Source organism: Mytilus californianus, unplaced genomic scaffold (assembly GCF_021869535.1).
Source record: "Mytilus californianus isolate M0D057914Y unplaced genomic scaffold, xbMytCali1.0.p SCAF_4, whole genome shotgun sequence".
Classification (NCBI taxonomy): Eukaryota; Metazoa; Mollusca; class Bivalvia; order Mytilida; family Mytilidae; genus Mytilus; species Mytilus californianus.
The window spans coordinates 26,667,506-26,685,997 of NW_026262690.1; the positions used below are offsets into that span (position 1 = coordinate 26,667,506).

The 18,492-nt window shown below is 32.1% G+C and overlaps 1 protein-coding gene across 1 annotated transcript; it reads left to right on the forward strand.

Moving 5' to 3' along the window:
• Window positions 1–1,078: 1,078 nt before the first annotated feature.
• LOC127737823 (monocarboxylate transporter 12-like) lies at window positions 1,079–17,193 on the forward strand. The gene is made up of 5 exons (XM_052248759.1): window positions 1,079–1,289; window positions 1,907–2,050; window positions 3,209–3,355; window positions 14,069–15,157; window positions 17,051–17,193. The coding sequence occupies exons 1-5, from the start codon at window positions 1,115–1,117 to the stop codon at window positions 17,176–17,178; spliced, it is 1,683 nt and encodes a 560-aa protein (XP_052104719.1). The 5' UTR covers window positions 1,079–1,114; the 3' UTR covers window positions 17,179–17,193.
• Window positions 17,194–18,492: the final 1,299 nt, after the last annotated feature.

Genomic DNA, 18,492 nt, shown 5'->3' on the forward strand with positions numbered 1-18,492 from the left:
TTATTTACAAGCGTCAAAAGTGATTCACTGTGTTGTAAAAGAAGTTGATTATACTCGTGACTCTTACTTGAGTCCCACTTTATAATGTTGTGTGTCTTAGGAAAATTGTTTGTTAGCAAACGGGGGGATAGACGAAGTGCATGATCGGAAAATGCATTAAATTGCAAAACGTTGAAGTCTGCGATTCTATTGTAATTTTCTGGAAAAACAAGAACATAGTCATTAACACTTTGACCTTTAGAAGAGCAAAACGTAAATTTTCCGTCGCCATAATGTCAGAAGATAAAACAGTATTGGTTCCGAACCAGGTTGTAAGAAGAAGTACAACTTATATACATAATGTCTACCTAAAGCTTCGTCGACGGGAGTGGACGTCGTAATTCAAAAGTTTGGCCCACAATAAAACCTAATAACCTCATTTTCATAGACCATAAATCAAGTTTCATATAACAAAGCTGATTAATTTTATTCGCAAGAGCATTGGATCTTTTATAAAGCTTATATGTACCAAATGTTAGCATTACATTGGAAGCCGACAACGAAAAACAAATTGTCAATTTCATAAATTTAAAGTACTAAATGCAAGTCAATACTTAACCGAAATTACCATTTCCAGTTTAGATTGTCTTTCAGTTCCGGCAATCGTAATCGACAAGACACATTGAGGGGAACAATATAACAAGTTTATTATCACATTTTTATCGTGGAATTGTCATAATGTTGAATATGAGATGTGCAATAAGGAAAAATGAAGATTTTTTTCTTTCAAGCAAAGACGGTTTGAAGTACATTGTAGTGTCAATATTCATATAAAAAATATATTAAGAAGATACAAAAGGGTGTCTGTTATTGGCAAATGGTCTGAAGTCTACTTAGGTCAATCGCAAATATGATAGCAGTGATTTTGTATTCGTTAAACTTCATTTGTTACAAGGGTTTAAATACTTGAATTATAAATAAATTTGGGATAGTAAGTGCAAATGTGATGTTTACACAATTGTACCTATCTCTTTCAAATAATAACAAATTAAGGACTTTACAAATATCTTAGAATTATCTGTTTTTACTTTCAGAAATTTCCTGATATTCTACACGAGAAAGCTTACCTTAAATTATGTATAAAAATGTAACAGAAATAACTATATCCGTAGACAACGAAGCTACCAATGAACACCTTGATGTGGAGCACAAGCAACTGCCCGGAAACGGTGATTTTAAAAGCAATTTTTCACTTGACAAAATTCAAGACGGAAATATTGATGGAGGCTGGGCATGGAAGGTTTTGGCGGGTATATTGCTTTATAGAAACATCTGTTAATTCATTTTAGGTTTGAATACGAAATGTTGTTCGAATAAATGATGCAAGTAGTCAAAAGATTAAGATAAATCGTACAGGAAGGAGAAAATTTCTAGATCCGATGTAATGCACAGTATTCCGCCCCATATACAAAGGTACTGAACACATATTTATTGAGATAACCTTGTTTTTGCATTGCTGAAATGGAATGCTGGCAGCTACGCTGTGTTCTAGCATACAAATAGACAATGATCATGGTTCATCTGAGGCTGTGAGTAGAGGTTTTGTACTTTACCGACCCGATTGTTGATTATACAGTTGTTCCCATGAAATTTTAACACAAATATAAGGGATGTCACGAGATAACCATAATAAATTATTAAATAACACACATTTAGATACATTTTACATTCATAACCATGTATATGTTTTCTGCCAAGTCACACAAGGGTCGAAACAAAAAAGTCCACTTTGTCTAAGGGAGTTCTAAGTTTTTATTTCAATATATTAACTGGAAAGTGTGACAAAATGTATATTTAATTAAAACCAATATCAAAACGCTAGCTAGGCGCAAATAGTACCCTCATTTAACATGTTTTCTCATTTCAGGAGCTACATTAACATTTTGTGTTTTTGGAGCTACCATGAAAGGGTTCGGTGTCTTCTTTAATGGATTTATTGAAAAATTTAATGCTAGTTCAGTAGTTACGTCAATGATAAGTGGTGTGTTACATACAACATATAGCATATGCAGTAAGTTAGCTTTATAGATGTATACACAGACACTCGTCTGAGACACAAACATCGTTGCAGGACATATTTTTGTTAAGCTAAAATGAGCAAACCATTAATTGTTATATCCGTGGTAAAACAAGTTTTATAACACAGGAGTAATGCCGTATATTGTATCAGAAACACGTTTCGAAAACCAAATAGTGCTTATCTTCAGACAAGATCCTTTTAAGATTTAACATGTCAAAACATATCTCCCCGAATTCGTAATGTCGACCCGTAAAAAAATGTGTATTGTCGATTTCAGTCGTTCTTCATTATAACCCTTTTAGGTGAGATTATATTTATAAGAACACCCCTGTGACTGAAATCAATATAATATAAACACAATCACCCGCGTGAGGTTATGTTACTTTTGAGATATGAAAAATTGATAAGGTGGTTTAGGGAGTGGGGATATGAACATTTGTTTTAATTTTAGATTTTGTGTTTTTAGAGCTACCATGAAAGGGTTTGGTTTCTTCTTTAAATGATTTATTGAAAAAATTAATGCTTGTTCAGTAATTACGTCAATGATAAGATATTTGTTTCTATTTTAGATATATAGATATTTGGTGGATAGTTGTCTCATTGGCAATCATACCACATCTTTTTATTTTTATAAGGGAACAACCGAAATTGTCACATTTGTCGTAGATCATTGATTGAAGTCGCCGATCTATGTTTATGCCATAACAAATCAAGATATAATAATAAGAGCCAGCAAGGAGTATGCATTGCTTTCTACATGTGTGAATAAATCAAGATTTTAAATTTACAGCCATAGTTAGAAAAAAAAGTTACTTATTATACATAGACATGTCAAACAACATAATTCTGGAACGTGGCGGTTTGAGTAAAAAAACTACAATTTTCAAAGACACAATAGATAATAAATAGTGACCCCCTATATGGTCGTTTACAATTTAAACTTATATTGGATTCTCACGTTTAATGTCCTGACTTGTTGACTAATACAACTGTATTTCTTCTGTAAGTTGGTTGTCTATTTTTTATGTCCATATATATGGAATGATATTTTTTTGTTATACAAAAGCATCGACTTAAACAAAGGAAACAATTGCTGACCCAATGAAACTTTTAGAGGAATCCTTGAAATGCATCTAATTATACTTTCAGCACTGCCTGTTCTTACAGTAGGTCTACGGTATCTGACAACAAGACAGTGTGTAATAATAGCAAGTATTTTGTGCAGTGGAGCTTTTATTGGTGGAAGTTTTGCTAGTAGCATAGAAATTCTTGTAATAACGAACGGAGTAATGGCTGGTGAGACGCTTCGTTTGAATATAATATATAGCATTGGTGGTTTATTGAGAAGGACTTTTTAAATAAATACTGATGTCTTTAAGTTTCGGACAATGAAAGCAAGTGACGTAGCCCATTTTGCATTTTTCATTTGCAAATGGGCTACGCAATTCACTTTTAAATCGTTTAAAACCTTCAAATGTCATTGATTTTTTTTAGCTCACTTAAAGGGCCAAATTTGCTTTTCTGATCACCGTCGTTTTCCGTTAAGTTCACAAATTGACAAAAATCTTCCCATCTAAAATAAAAGGGCCAAGGTCATTTGGGGTCTATGATTTAAAAATGTTTCAGATGATTTCGCTTGCAAACCAACATGGCCACTAAGGCTAAAAATAGAACGTATGGGGAAAATGTATGTATTGTCTATTAATTATGAAAACCGTTATAGATAAAGAAAATCGGACCGAATCAAAAACATTCAGAATGTCAAGATCTTACTAACGCTTATAATGGTCTTAATTGTCGGACAACTCTTTACAGGAGGTTTTACCCTTAATTGATGATTTTTAAAATTTTGTTTTGTTTTTGCCGATTATCTTGAAAAATATGATAAATAGAGATTTATCAGCCAGACAAGATCTACCAATAAATCATGGTCAAAATCGTTAGTCGATTCCTTGTAGGGGTTTATAGCCCACTAAATGGTGATTTTTTTACTATTATTTTTTAAACTATAAAAGACAGAGAAAAACACCAAAAATATCAGCAGGACAAGATCTATAAAAAAAATTATTAAGAAATTATCAGTCGACTAAGAATTAATCCCCTTTAACATATAACATAGGCAAAATCTCTTTGTTCATACTGTGCTATAATCTGAATAATGCAGCGTTAAGGTGTGCATTACCTTCCTCAGATATACTGCACCGTTCATACAGTTTACTGTATGTACTCTTATAATTAGGGGCGGATACGGGATTTTTCAAAGACATAGGGGCTTTATTCCATAGAATAAAAGAAATACCGCCGAGGGTAGCGAGGCTAAACAAAAATTATTGATGATTTAAGGCAAAAACATTATATATTTTCCAATCAAAGGGGGTTGTGGGGAGGGGGGGGGGGAGTTAGCCCTCATCGACCCCTAGTTCGACATTGACCTTGCAATATTACGACAAAACTAATCAATTAACAAATTTGTACAAACTTCGTCGATCCAAAATATGAAATAGAATGTGTTCCTCATACCTTGGAACACTTTATGATATTTTATAATATTTTAGAATATCCTAATATTGAAATCTGATTTGGATTATTTTCATGCTCAATGGAATTTATTACGACTTAAAAAAAAAGGATTAATTCCATTTCAGGAACTATTTTTGGGTCGAATTTAATGAGGTTTATATTCAAGTTTCTGCCAAATAGGAAAAACATGTACTATGATATATATACAGTATAGATTTTTCTCATTGTTGAAGGCCGTAAGGTTGCATGTTATTGCTAACATCCACTTTGAACTTGGATAGTTGTCTCATTGGCAAACATATCTCATCTATTTATCATTATATAGTAAGTTGGAGATCAAGCAGATTTCGTTTACATGCGACATGTCCTCCAAATTAATTCAGTTGACAATTCTTTTTTTTGGGGGGGGGGGGGGGGGGGGGGAGGAAGGTGGTTAATTTAAAGATAATAAAGGAAATCTTTTTGTTGTTGTTTACTTTGCACTATAAATCTATCTCTCTTCGATTAATCTTCCGTTGGCATAATATTCTTTATCACCGGATGTGTACTTACACAAGCAACACGACGGGTGCCATATGTGGAGCAGGATCTGCTTACCCTTTCGGAGCACCTGAAATCACCCCGGTTTTTCGGTGGGGTTCGTGTTGCTCAGTTTTGAGTACTCCTTGTTGTTTTTTGTGTACTGTTTGACTTTTTATCGTTTTTTGTTTGTTTGTTTATGTCATGCCATGGCATTGTCAGTTGTGTTTTCCACTTATGAGTTTGAATAATTTCCTTTGTCATCTTTCGCCTCACTTTTAGGGAAAGCAATTTATCTCTACTCAGTAGCCCTTTCAGTTATAATTTGTCATAAACTGATTTAAAAGTACATCACACGGAACTAAAACTGTAGGAGATTTGGGTTATATGTCAATTAGACAGCAATCACACGACAAAACACCTAAGGACATCTAGAGGGCAACATATAGTGTTCGATAGACAGGTGTCTACATGACATGTCAAGTTCTAAATCATAAAACTTAATAATATATGAACAAATTGAACAGAAGCAATCAAAGATCTTCCATTAAAATGCAATTCTCCAAACAATGTATCAATTTAGGAAAAAGCCTGAATATAAAAAAAATAATAATTTAAAAGTTACCAACCTTTTACTATTTATAAAGCCGTATTTTCCCCTTTTTCACCATACAAGAACACTTTCACAGGAGCCGAGGATTGAACATCGTTCGAATATTTCCAAAACATTCATGGAAATTAATGGCGTCATGAGCTAAAACAATTATTGGCCAATCAAATCGGTATATATCAATAATAATCATTTAATCTGCACGGTCGGGATGCCCCTTTAACCCGAACTCCTACGTCGTTCGGGTCAAGTAGGGTCACCCGAGACGTGCATATCAAATGACATATACCGATTTGCTTGTTCAATAACTACAACTAAATGTTGATTTTTTCAAGTTTTGCATTTTTGGCAAATCCTATAGTAGAGACATACCAGCTAAGAACTTCAAATATGTCATGTAGCTGAAATTGTAAGTCTACTTCTTACTGCCCCTGATTTAAAAAAAAAACGTTTGCGTTTTGGGCAAAAACTATTAAATAAAGAGGGAAACTGTAAAAAGCAAAAACGACAAAAAAGACGAAGATCTAGTCTAAGAGATAGGTCAACATTTCCGAAATGGTCAGTCCATTTCGCATAGGAGTTATCACCCTTTAATTATTTCCCATGTTTTACGTTTGGAAAAAACTTAAAGTAGATAGAGAGAAACCGTAAACATAGAAAAAATCAACAAAAAGTGAAACTAGTCGTGAATGATATTCGTCTGTAATATTGGAGAGAGGCTATTGTAGAAGATGCACATCTATATCTGTGTGAGCGATACAGGCTCTAAAGGGCATCTAGTTATACTTACATTTAACATGGATTAATTCAGCACTTAGTTGATGTGATAATTATAAAATAAAAGAATTAATAATCAATCGTACCAACTTAATTCGATATATGTACCTTTTGTATACAAAACACCGCTAATGGCATGTGTTTCCAAATGGTAACCTTTTTTCATACTACATGAAAGCATGTAATCGTACGCGTAGAAAGATTGCTGACATTTTAGTCAGTAATATATTATATGAAAGTCTGTATAAAATTAAAACATTTTTAGATATAATATAATATTGTGAAAGAATTTTTTAATGCATATATGCTATATCATATCGGCAAACTCAGAACATACGAAAGTAAAGATTGAGTGACAGTACACCTCTTAGCCAATTCGAAAATCTTGGATATTTGAAAATTATCCTTAATTTGTGTTGACAATGTCTGCATTCTACATAACGGATAAAAGTTGCAATAATTTGCAGAAAATGTAGATGAGTATGCCAGAAAATGAAAAAAAAATTCTCTCAGTTATGTAGAGCATGCGATGTTCAATTTTTCATGGATCCATTATGTAACTGTAAGACATGAATTATGGATAGTTCTTGTATTATTTGTAAAACATATTCACTTGATGTATATTGCAGTTAGAAAACGTGCACGTTATCGATTTTTCAAAAGACAATTAAACTTCAACCAATGCCGTCACTATATCAGTCAGTATTATTCTTCGTCAGAATTTATTTATCTCCCCATTATGCCACCAAATGATGATGGAAGTTTTTAACGACCATGACTGGCTATACAGCCCTCGCACGGTCGACTACGCCACCAAATATTTTCAATCGTAATTTAAAAGCCATTGTAGGGATGACACGCTGTCAATTTAGTTCTTGAAAACCGATAAATTTATCAACATAGCATCATTACGATCCTTATATGCCAGTTGTATATTAAAAAAACAAATGTATCTACTAGCTATTAAGAATCGTTTAATATACCTTTAAGCCAGGGGGAATTTTTCAAAGTTCAATAACACCAAAAAAAAAAAATCAAATTGAATTGATTTGAATATTCGTGGAACGGCAGATTAAAAATTTTTAGAGGTTGAAGACGAATTACCCGAGATAATACACACAACAAATGGAACTTTTTTTGAAGTTATGCATTTTTAAGATCCACTTGTAAAGTCTGTCGTCAAGGGTTTCCAGTAAAAATTTGTTATTTAAGCACACCAACTCTGTTGTTTTTAATCATTAGAATGGTTTTTTACTTGACCCATATATTTCATTTTTTTAGTACTGTGAGTTTTTAATGTGATAATATCAACCTGTAGCCCAAATATATAAAAGTAGTGGTATAATAGAGATAAGCCGCCAGTTGCGCAGTAGACCAGTTTCACATAAGCGACTTATCAACGCTGATCTCGAAATCATATGCGCGTTTGAGTTTAAATCCCGCGATAATTAACGATATCATACGTGACAGGGGGCTAAATCAAATTGACTCTGATATTTAGCAACACAATAATGAATCAACTAATAATACACATCTCTCTCATGGTGTATGCTTGAGTTTATTTAAGTTTAAGATATTAATAATCGTTTATTTGATTAACAAATTTAAAATGAAAAGATGTGGTATGATTGCAAACGAGACAACTATCCACCAGACCCAAATGACAGATGAAAGCAACTATATATCACCATACAGCCCTCGACAATGAAAAAATCCATACCAAATATTATGCTCTATAAAGGTCTCGACTAAAAACAATTCAAACCTGAAAATAAGTCATCTTGTTGCTAACAGTTGTGTTTTAATATTAGTAAATGGTTTTTAAAAAAGTATTTATCTTGTAATTGCTTTCTTTTGCCTAGTGCGCTATGTACATTGCAGTATATCAGTTTGATGTTTCTTGAAAAGAGAAAAGTATTTGATAAAAAGAATTTAATTTCAGTTCTGTTCCAGTATCAATTCGCAGTTTTTCTGAAATATTTTTTTGCATCTTCGGCTTGTGACATGCATGTAAAGGGGTTACGGCCTACATATAGGTTTAGTATCATACACTCGAACTTTTAATTTTCTTTAAAAAAAACAGGTTAATATTATGGTGACTTTTACGTGAAATTTTATGGGTACAAGGACAAGTTACAGGCATTACTAAATAATCGAAATTTCCACTAATAGTAGTATGGAAGTGTAAACCAAAATTGATAGAATTTGTCCTTATATCCTTTGTCAAAGATGTGGTATATATTGTGATATGTTAAAAATATGAAAAACACAATGATAGGTCACCGAGTTTTGTTTTAAGCTACAGGCTGTGAAAATATGAAACATTTTGTATGGACTATACAGAGAAAAATTTTAAGGTATCATTATATGAATATTTGAAGGTAAAATGAATGATAGAATATCAAAATAAAATGTGGGAAGATATAGCTCTTATAAAATGCTTTCAGAATACCAACAGAAAAATTTGACATGTAGTAGATAGGGCTTCGGCTCCGTGTTGAAGACCGTAGTAGCTGTGACCTATAATTGTCAACTTCTTATACATTGTGACTTGGATTGAGAGTTGTCTCATTGGCGCTCATACCACATCCTCTTATTTGAATGTACATTTGTTTCAAATATTTCTGCGTCAGTGATATTTTAAACGGCCATGATAATGAAGAGAGATATAAAAGCAGTTTTAAAATACGTATCAGAAATACAGGTTTATCTATAATTTCAAACATCAGACTATAGTACAATGCATTCAATACCATTTAAATTTCTAAGCTATGTTCATGATCGACTTCGCCTATGCAGAAGTTCAGTCCCAGCAACCAGAGTAATTTTCTACATATTTTCAACTCTATCATTTTTCATGCCATTAAAATTAATTGGATATCCTATATTTACCACGCTTTGCCATAAAAAAAGATCAAATTGCTGAATGACCCCTCTCCTAAATTATTAAAATATTCCCAGTGACATTAAGGTCCGTAATGGCCATGACAAATAAGTATAAATTAGGTACTAGGGTTAACATTTTAAATATCTGTATAAGGGGATGACCATTTGATTTTTAGGGGGGGGGGGTGGTGTTTAGAAAATTATTATTCTAGTAGGAGTTAAAAATAAATAAGTATGACCAGGCAGGATGGAAAAGAATAATCTGCAGGATGCAGGAAATAACTGTGTACAAAAGTTGAATAAATCAATCAAATAGTCGCCCTTTATCAGTATCTGTATGTTTAGATAAGGGTACGTTTTTATCAATTGTCACCTGGTGAGATTGTACAAGGTAAAACGAGGATTCCACATGGCTAAGGTGTTAATTGACTTCTTAATTTATGACCTAAATATCATGTAGATGAAGTGAGCCCCGCTTATTAATCTAATATATTCTTCCCGCTAAGTGAACGACCTCAGCGTGAATTTGTGACAATTAAAGGTACAATTAAAGCCAGGCGGCATATCAGATCGTATATTACCGCAACCAACAACACAGCAGTAGTCCGTTTTGAAATCTTTAACTGTGTCATTGTTAATAAAGTTCTTATATTTTGATTCAAATGATGCTCATGTTGCTTTGACATGTAAACGCAAACATTTAATAAGTTGATTTTTTTCCAAGTCTGCATGGTCACCGCTTATCAACCGTTAGCCCCCAGTTGATGAACTCTCGGAAATTATCGCATGATTTCATAGTTTGGCTAATTAGATAGACATGCGCAGTTAAATGTTAAACTGGTGTGTTGTACAGGGATCTTTAGGGTTGCGCAACTGTCCACTTACCCCATTGTGTTGCGCAACTTTCCACTTAGAGCCCATTTGGTTGCGCAATTTATTGTTGGTGAATTAGCTTCCCTTTTATGGATGATTGATCTGCATAAGGGTTAAACTATCTGCATTTGCCAACAAAACTAAACTAACACCTGATATTCATGATCATTGTATGGTTGTTAAATTCAACTATAACAAGAAAGATAACTCTAATTATCTAGTTATCCATTACCTGTCTTGCATTAAGATCAGTGTCACAGCCTTCAGATTATCACATTAATCATTTAATGACCATTGATACAAGGAGTGAATGAACAAACAACTAATTAAAGTTCATTATTCAGTAGTCTAACACCATTCATAAAAAGGGTTTGTATAAAACTATAAAAATCACAGTTTTTGTAACATATATACATCTAACATAAACAGCAGCAGTTGTCCTTTTCTAGATTTAGACATTTCAATTTCTAAAGGGAAACTCCATACTAAAATTAACGACAAAAGAGACGATTTTTCATTCCCTATTGTTAATTTTCCTTTTTTAGACGGCGATGTGCCATTGGCTCCATCATACGGTGGTAATATTGTACTTAAAGCGCGGAAATCATTATGTGACCCGTGTAAACTCATCGAACCTTTAAACACACTTATTAGTAAGGGTTATCGTACCAATTTTGTAATTAGATCTCTGAATATAGTTTACATTGGCACTAATATCGATTTTGTCATTAGCAAATTAAAACATAACTAAATTTGTATTTTATTTTCAAACGGGATGTATAGAGACACACACACGTTAATTTTTATCTATAAAGAAGTCACTCCTAACTATCCTACTACCTGTCAATACATTTATTTTTGGCATTGCACAAGTCATGTCTTCTCTGACGTTAAAATACTAAATCCATGGGATGTATTTTAGTTGATTTTAGTCTCTGATGCATGATTTTTTATTATTAATTGTTTTGGCTTTAAACTAGCTGTCAGTAACTGCGAGTACTCTCAAATCGTACTTTCTTTTTAATTTGACCTGTTGATACTATTTGTAATGCTTTTTTGTTATTTAATGTTAACATGGATCTTGTCTGTATACCAGCTTTGATTATTTGGTATTTAATTACTACAAATTTTCACTTCTTCGTACTTTGAACATCAAAATTATTTCATTTTTCCTTAGATGCTGTTCTTGGACCTGTACAGGAAGTTTTATCTAGCACCATTTGTATATTTTTATTGTTGATATTCACCCCATATGTACCAAGTGTTAGATTAGTTTTATTGATATTAAAGAAATTTATTGGTATTCCTAAACGGAATATTTTATACACACAGAAGAAGAAGTATACTTAACAACAAAATTATTTTCATTTACCTGTGTATAATATGACGCAGGTTTCTTCAAAAGTGATGATTTTCTATAAATTGTTTGAAATTTCACAGTGATATCATACTTTAACTATCATGTTTAAACCTGTTTATTTACTTTTGACTTTAATTATTTATCCCTTGTAATTTTTTATTAACTGTGTATTTGCATTCAGGTGTCATAGGTCAAATTTATTCGTTCATTGTGTGTTAATTTACGTTTTTTGATTGAGTTAAGCCTTCCAATTGTTATTTTATAGTGTGTTTTTCTATGTTGTGATGTTATACTATTGTTTCAGAAAAGGGAAAAGGTTTGGTACCATTACAACGTTTAATCCCGCTGCAAATGTTTGCACCTGTCCTAAGTCAGGAATCTGATTACAGTAGCTGTTGTCTGTTTATGTAGTTCATACATGTTTCTCGTTTCTCGTTTTTATATAGATTAGACCGTTGGTTTTTCCGTTTGAATGGTTTTACACTAGTAATTTTTTGGGGCCCTTTATAGCTTGCTGTTCGGTGTGAGCCAATGCTCCGTGTTGAAGGCCGTACCTTGACCTATAATGGTTTACTTTTATAAATTGGCGCTCATACCACATCTTCCTATATCTATGACACTAAAAATGTTCACACTTCAATAAAATGTCTTACCCTGAGTATTAAATCATACTTATTTGTAAATGGCTTTATTATATACCACTGGAATGTAAATTTAAAAAGAAACCACAGTTTAATACTATCATAACATACTATTAGAAAGAAAAACAAAGATTAAAATCTTTAATTAATAAAGCTGATTTAAATTGTTTATTTTAACTGGAATATGTGTTACCAAAATAAATGAAGGAGACACCTTTCTGTTTATCTACCCTTTGGACCACAGTGATGTTAACATTGGTGATTGTTACTTTGAAAATCTTATTTAATATAGAAAAAATGTTCACATGGGAACCAAGATGTCATTACTTGACAAATTTCAATCTTACTTTTGAACAAACATTAATAACCATTTAGTATCTACAACATACTAAACAATTAGCAATAAAAGATAAACAGTTTAATACTGAAAAAAAAACTTCATTTAAGGATATAGATAAAAACCAGTTTGAAAACCTGCTTTCCACCCTTTTCAAACAATATTAAATAAAATTAACAATCCTTCCAAGTTTTAGACACCTGCTATTAAATTTTTTTTTCTGCTCACTACAAAATTATCATTTTTTTTTTACAGCTACAGAATTATATTTTTTTATCACACATACATGATAAATTTTTTTGGAAGTCATCTTTTTAAAAAAAAAATAATTATGAATTTTTTATTTTTTTTTAAATTGCCCTATGTTATATATTTTTTTTATTTTACACCAAATTGGAAATAGTATTTTCTGAATTCAAACTTCAAGTAGAGGTCTCAAAATGTTACCAAAAGCATACATGTCATCAATAGGTACAAATGTAAACTTGACAGACTTCAAAAGTTTGATGAAAAATTTTGTCTTGCATTTTTTTTAGTTGTAATCTCTGTCCTGCCTTTTTATTTTTCACTCTATTCGGTCCTGCCTTTTTCTTTAGTAGTTTATCCTGACTTTTTTTTACATAAATTGTCATCCTACCTTTTATTTTTGCCAAGTTGCTCATCCTGCCTTTTTTTTTGTACTCAAAACTCCTGTCCTGCCAAATTTCATCCTAGCCTCCCTATAAAAATCAAATGGTAGCCCCCTTACATTACATATCATAATGTTAACCCTAAAATTCAGTTATTGACAATCTATGCTTCAGCAGAAGTTATGGACATATATAAGCAATTTTACATCTTTCAACTCACTATTACTTCAATACTTTTAAAATATTTACTAAATCTTTCACACATTTTTTAAAATGTCTCTACCTTCTACATTTCACTTAGATGCATTGAAACAATGCAAACTTAGCAACTTTTGTGATTTGTTTAAGGAGGAAAAAATTTATCCATTTCCTCTTTAAACAAATCTCAAGAATTGCAAATTTATAGACAAACATAGTTTTCAGTGTTTACAGGGGAGGTAATATTTTGTCACTAGATTTCCCACTGCTACCACAATCGACTGTTCTGTGAAAAATTGTCTTTTTAAATTAAAAGTTAACTAATATCTCGAAGCTCCATACTTTATTTTAAGTAAAAACACGTATATATAAGATGCATAAAATCCCAAAGCATTCACCTACATTAAACTTTTAAAGCCTATAGAAACAGATATAAACAATTCAAACATACCAACTTGGCCCTTTTTTTACCTTCTCTGAGTTCCATTTCTTTTGTTTAATTTTAACTGGATATCAGCCTGTATATTAAACGATATTGGTTGATAGTATTTCTTACACATTAATGTTGATGTGGATGTTGATGTTTATGTGTTAATGAAATATTTTTCCAGATTCCATTGATTTGCGTTTCGTCAATGATGACAAGTCTTCTTTTTCAGGTTTAGCATTTACTTTTTGCCACGGTCCACTCATGTATCTAACTGGGGTTTATTTCATGAAACGACGTAATTTAGCACAAGCTATAGCAATATCTGGATTTACATTTGGAGGTTTAATTTTCCCGCCAATTTATAGTTACCTTATCAAACATTATGGACTTCAGGGTGGAATGTTGATTACTGGAGGAATACAGCTGAATCTAATAGCTTTTTCTATGTTTCTTAGACCTAAGACTATCAGGGAAAAATTGAAACCGAAAAATGAAGAAGATGACAGCGATTTTATGCTACCGGAAGCAACTACTTTACTAAAAAATAACAACAAGACAGATGTTTTCAAAGAACAATCACATACAGGAAGAAAAAGAAGTATAAGCCTTAGTATTCCCCAAGCAAGAATTGATGAAAAACAATTATTTGGGAATGCTTATTCAGAACAATATTTAGCCACAGGTGACACAGGTTCCTTAACAAAGATAATTGACACATTATCGAATTCAAATATATCACGTGTTTTGAGTGAATGTACTTTCAGCATATCTTTACTCGACTTTCGTGACAAAACTGTTTCAAATGACTCAAAACAAAGTATCGAAAAAGATTGCAGTTGTAAAAATAATTTGGTTGATTGCAGTCTTTTTAAGAAACCGTTCATGTGGATATACGCTTTGGTTTATTGTTTCGGAAGAGTGCCGGCAGCCTATCTCAGCATCTTTATAGCACCGTTGGCAAGAGAAATGAACACTGATAATTCTAGAGTCGCTGTTCTTGTTGCACTGGTTAATGCATGTGACTTTGTTGGAATGGTAATGTGTGGCATTATAACTGACAGGAAAATAATAAAAAATCACGTAGCCGTTATACTTACACTTAGCTTAACCAGTGTTTGCTTGATGTTGACACCGCTTTGTAAAGAGTTCTGGCATTTTGTACTCCTCTGTATTGTAAGCGGAATTGGTGCAGGAGGGATATTCGCTCTGACTCCAACAGTTTTGATAGATTTCTTAGGACTTGAAAACTTCAGATCTGCTATGGGGATTCTAGTATTATTACAAGGAGTCAGCTTAGGAATGTCAGCTCCTTTCATGGGTGAGTCTAGCAGTCTATATGTTATACTACATAATGAGTGCACCGTATGTTTCAGTAGATTTGCTTCTTTTGATGATGATATTTTCTCTGCATTTTTACTATCATCATTTATTGGTGTAAAATGAATTGAAATGTTAAATAATGTTCCTATACATTTAAATAAGAAGATGTCGTATGAGTGCAAATGAGACATCTATCCATCCAAGTCACAATGTGTAAAAAATAAAAACTTAAAAGTAAACAATTATAGGTCACAGTACGGCCTTCAACACGGAGCCTTGGATTACAACGAACAGCAAGCTATAAGGTCCCAAAAAAGACCAGTGTAAAACAATTCAAACAGGAAAACCAACGGTCTAATCTACATAAAAAACGAGAAACGAGAAACACTTAAAAACCACAACAACAAACGACAACCACTGAACAACAGGCTCCTGACTTAGGACAGGTGCATAAAAATGCAGCGGGTTTAAACGTTTACACGTTTTAACAGGCGCCAACCTTCATTTACTCACTTATACTGTGATATTATGTAAATTGCGACACACTGTACATTGTGTTGGTCATTACGGGAGATTAACTTTGTTCGAATCATTTTTTGTTTTAACTTTGCTATTTAAGGGGAGATAACTCTAGTAGAAACATTTTTATCAAGAAAATCCAATGTTAAAGAAGTCTTCATCTTTTATGAGTAGCAAAAGAAAACAAGTTCGGTGACACCAATTTTTCTTTTTATACTTTAAAGCATATTATAAACACATCTTCTCATATTTTATTTCGAAATTATTTCTCATAGATTTTCTTTCACAAAAAAGTGTTTTTTTTATGAAAAATCTATGCAAAATTGGCCCTGTTTTTTCGACTAGAAGCTTGAAAAATAGCACGGTGACCGAAACTTTTTATTATATGTTGGAAAGAAAAGCTTAGTAAAATCTACATTTTGGCAAAGTATAAGAAAATTCTATCTGAGGAGATATATGCCATCCACCTTAAAAAAAAACCATAAAAATATTATCATGAAACCTTTTCAGAAATTCGACAAATATGTTAACAGGGTAGGTATTTGTTTTTTTAATGTTATCAATAAAAAAAAAAAAATACTAAAGCTGCCAACTTCAATTTATATCGAGGGTCAGTGCATCTGAGGTGTCCATATAATTTTTGATTTCAAACAATAGAACTGCTTCACAATACTTCAGAAATATTTGATCAAATAGAAATTTCCGGGATAGGAGTTACTCTTATTACTCAAAGATTGACATGCACAGCATTGAAAAACAATTTTAGGGTTATGCATTCGAGAATTTTTTTCATGAACGCTTTATGAATGTAATGAAAAATTTCTTTTTATAATTGCCTTTAACCTATTTTAAACCATATCCGTTCGTCATAGGATGACATAGTTTCCGGATTCGGACCAGTAAGTTCTTTCATTTTAGGTTTTAGGTAAAATTTTATGAAATGTACTCAACAAAAGACCTCGCGGGTAAATTAGAAATCCTGGACATATATTATCACAACAGAAGACCTCGCGGGTAAATTAGAAATCCTGGACATATATTATCACAACAAAAGACCTAGCGGGTAAATTAGAAATCCTGGACATATATTATCACAACAAAAGACCTCGCGGGTAAATTAGAAATCCTGGACATATATTATCACAACAAAAGACCTCGCGGGTAAATTAGAAATCCTGGACATATATTATCACAAAAAATTAGCATTCCTTTACTAATGCAAGAAGCTAAATCATTTGCTAGAACGTACTTGTGATTTTATATAGTTTAATTATTTATTCAGTATATATAGAAACTTAAAGGATATGGAGTAAATGTACATGGGACAAAATCGCACACAATACATAGAAAATATAGTATCTTTTAATTTCAGGATTTTTAAGAGACGTTACAGGTACCTACGTCACATCATTTTACTTCATGGCAGGTTGTAACTTTTTGGCAGCGATAGTCTTTGTGATTGGTCTTTACATTATACGTAGAAGCAATGAAGGAAAATAAACAAATATCTAGTTATACATGCATGGTAACTTATGGCAAAGATTTTTTGAGTAGTTCATCAGAAAAGTTGAAAACTCTCTCTCTCTCTCTTCTTTAGGTTTACACAAACATATTGTTGTCTTACATGTTCTTTCGATACAAAATACGAAAGTTATAAATTTTTTTAATCGGTTTCAATTATGTCTTTCACAAGAGCACTTTTTTGAATATCTGATTGGATAGAATATTCACATCACGATCTGATGGAATTATGTAAAAACCCGCGACTTTAGTCCAGAATTGATTGCTTTTGTGTCTTTGATTGAAACCGCAATATACTCTCTGCCTCTGCAGGTTCAATATTTCATTGTAGTATCACCACATACAAACATACAATAAGATTCACAAGAGAGCATATAGAATGAATTTCATAACAGCGTGGACATGGACTCATAGTAATTAAATGTTATCGTGTGTATCACTGGCTGTCGACAACAAAGACTTCACGCAATTACAGTATTTCAGGGACCTCTCAATGGGGATATATACATAATTACTATCTTTACACATGTTTATTCATAAAATAAAAGTTTTTGCATGAAAGTTTATAGGAATTTGTTTTGAATATTTTCATATACTCACAACAAAAAGTTTCTTTTGACAGAATGAGTATACTCAGAGGTGATATCACCAAGTAATCGAGAAAAAAAAACGTTATATGTTTTTTCTTGCACAAACGTTGAATGAATGAATGAATCTTTATTTCAAAAGCATAAACATGCTATGGCAAAATTAACAACATATATTACATAATATAAAACATGAATAGACAGCAGAGAACAATAGTATAATACAATGACATATAAAGTTATGAGACTATATTAGATCGAATATTCCATGCAGCTTTTACATAATTACATAATTTGATCGTAAGAGACTTACTAGAAGCTTGTAGTATATTTAATAGTTTGCGATTATTAGGCCAAGAACAATAATACTTTGGTAAAAATTGTGTTCGTACAGATCTATAAACTGGACAAACAAGAACAAAATGGTATTCATCTTCAATAACACACATTTTACAACATTCACATAAACGATTTTCTCTAGGAATATTATTATAACGACCAACTTCAATATTTAACTTTTATGTTCCACTACGTAACTTTGTTAACAGACTAACATTATTGCTATAAGAAAGATATTTTTCAATATAAAAAGTTAATTTAAATCTACAATAAAAAGACAGTTTACTACATTCCTGAATAGTTGTTGACCAATTCTGCAAGTATTGACCTTTAATACGAGTTTTAATATTATTTATACATATTGTGC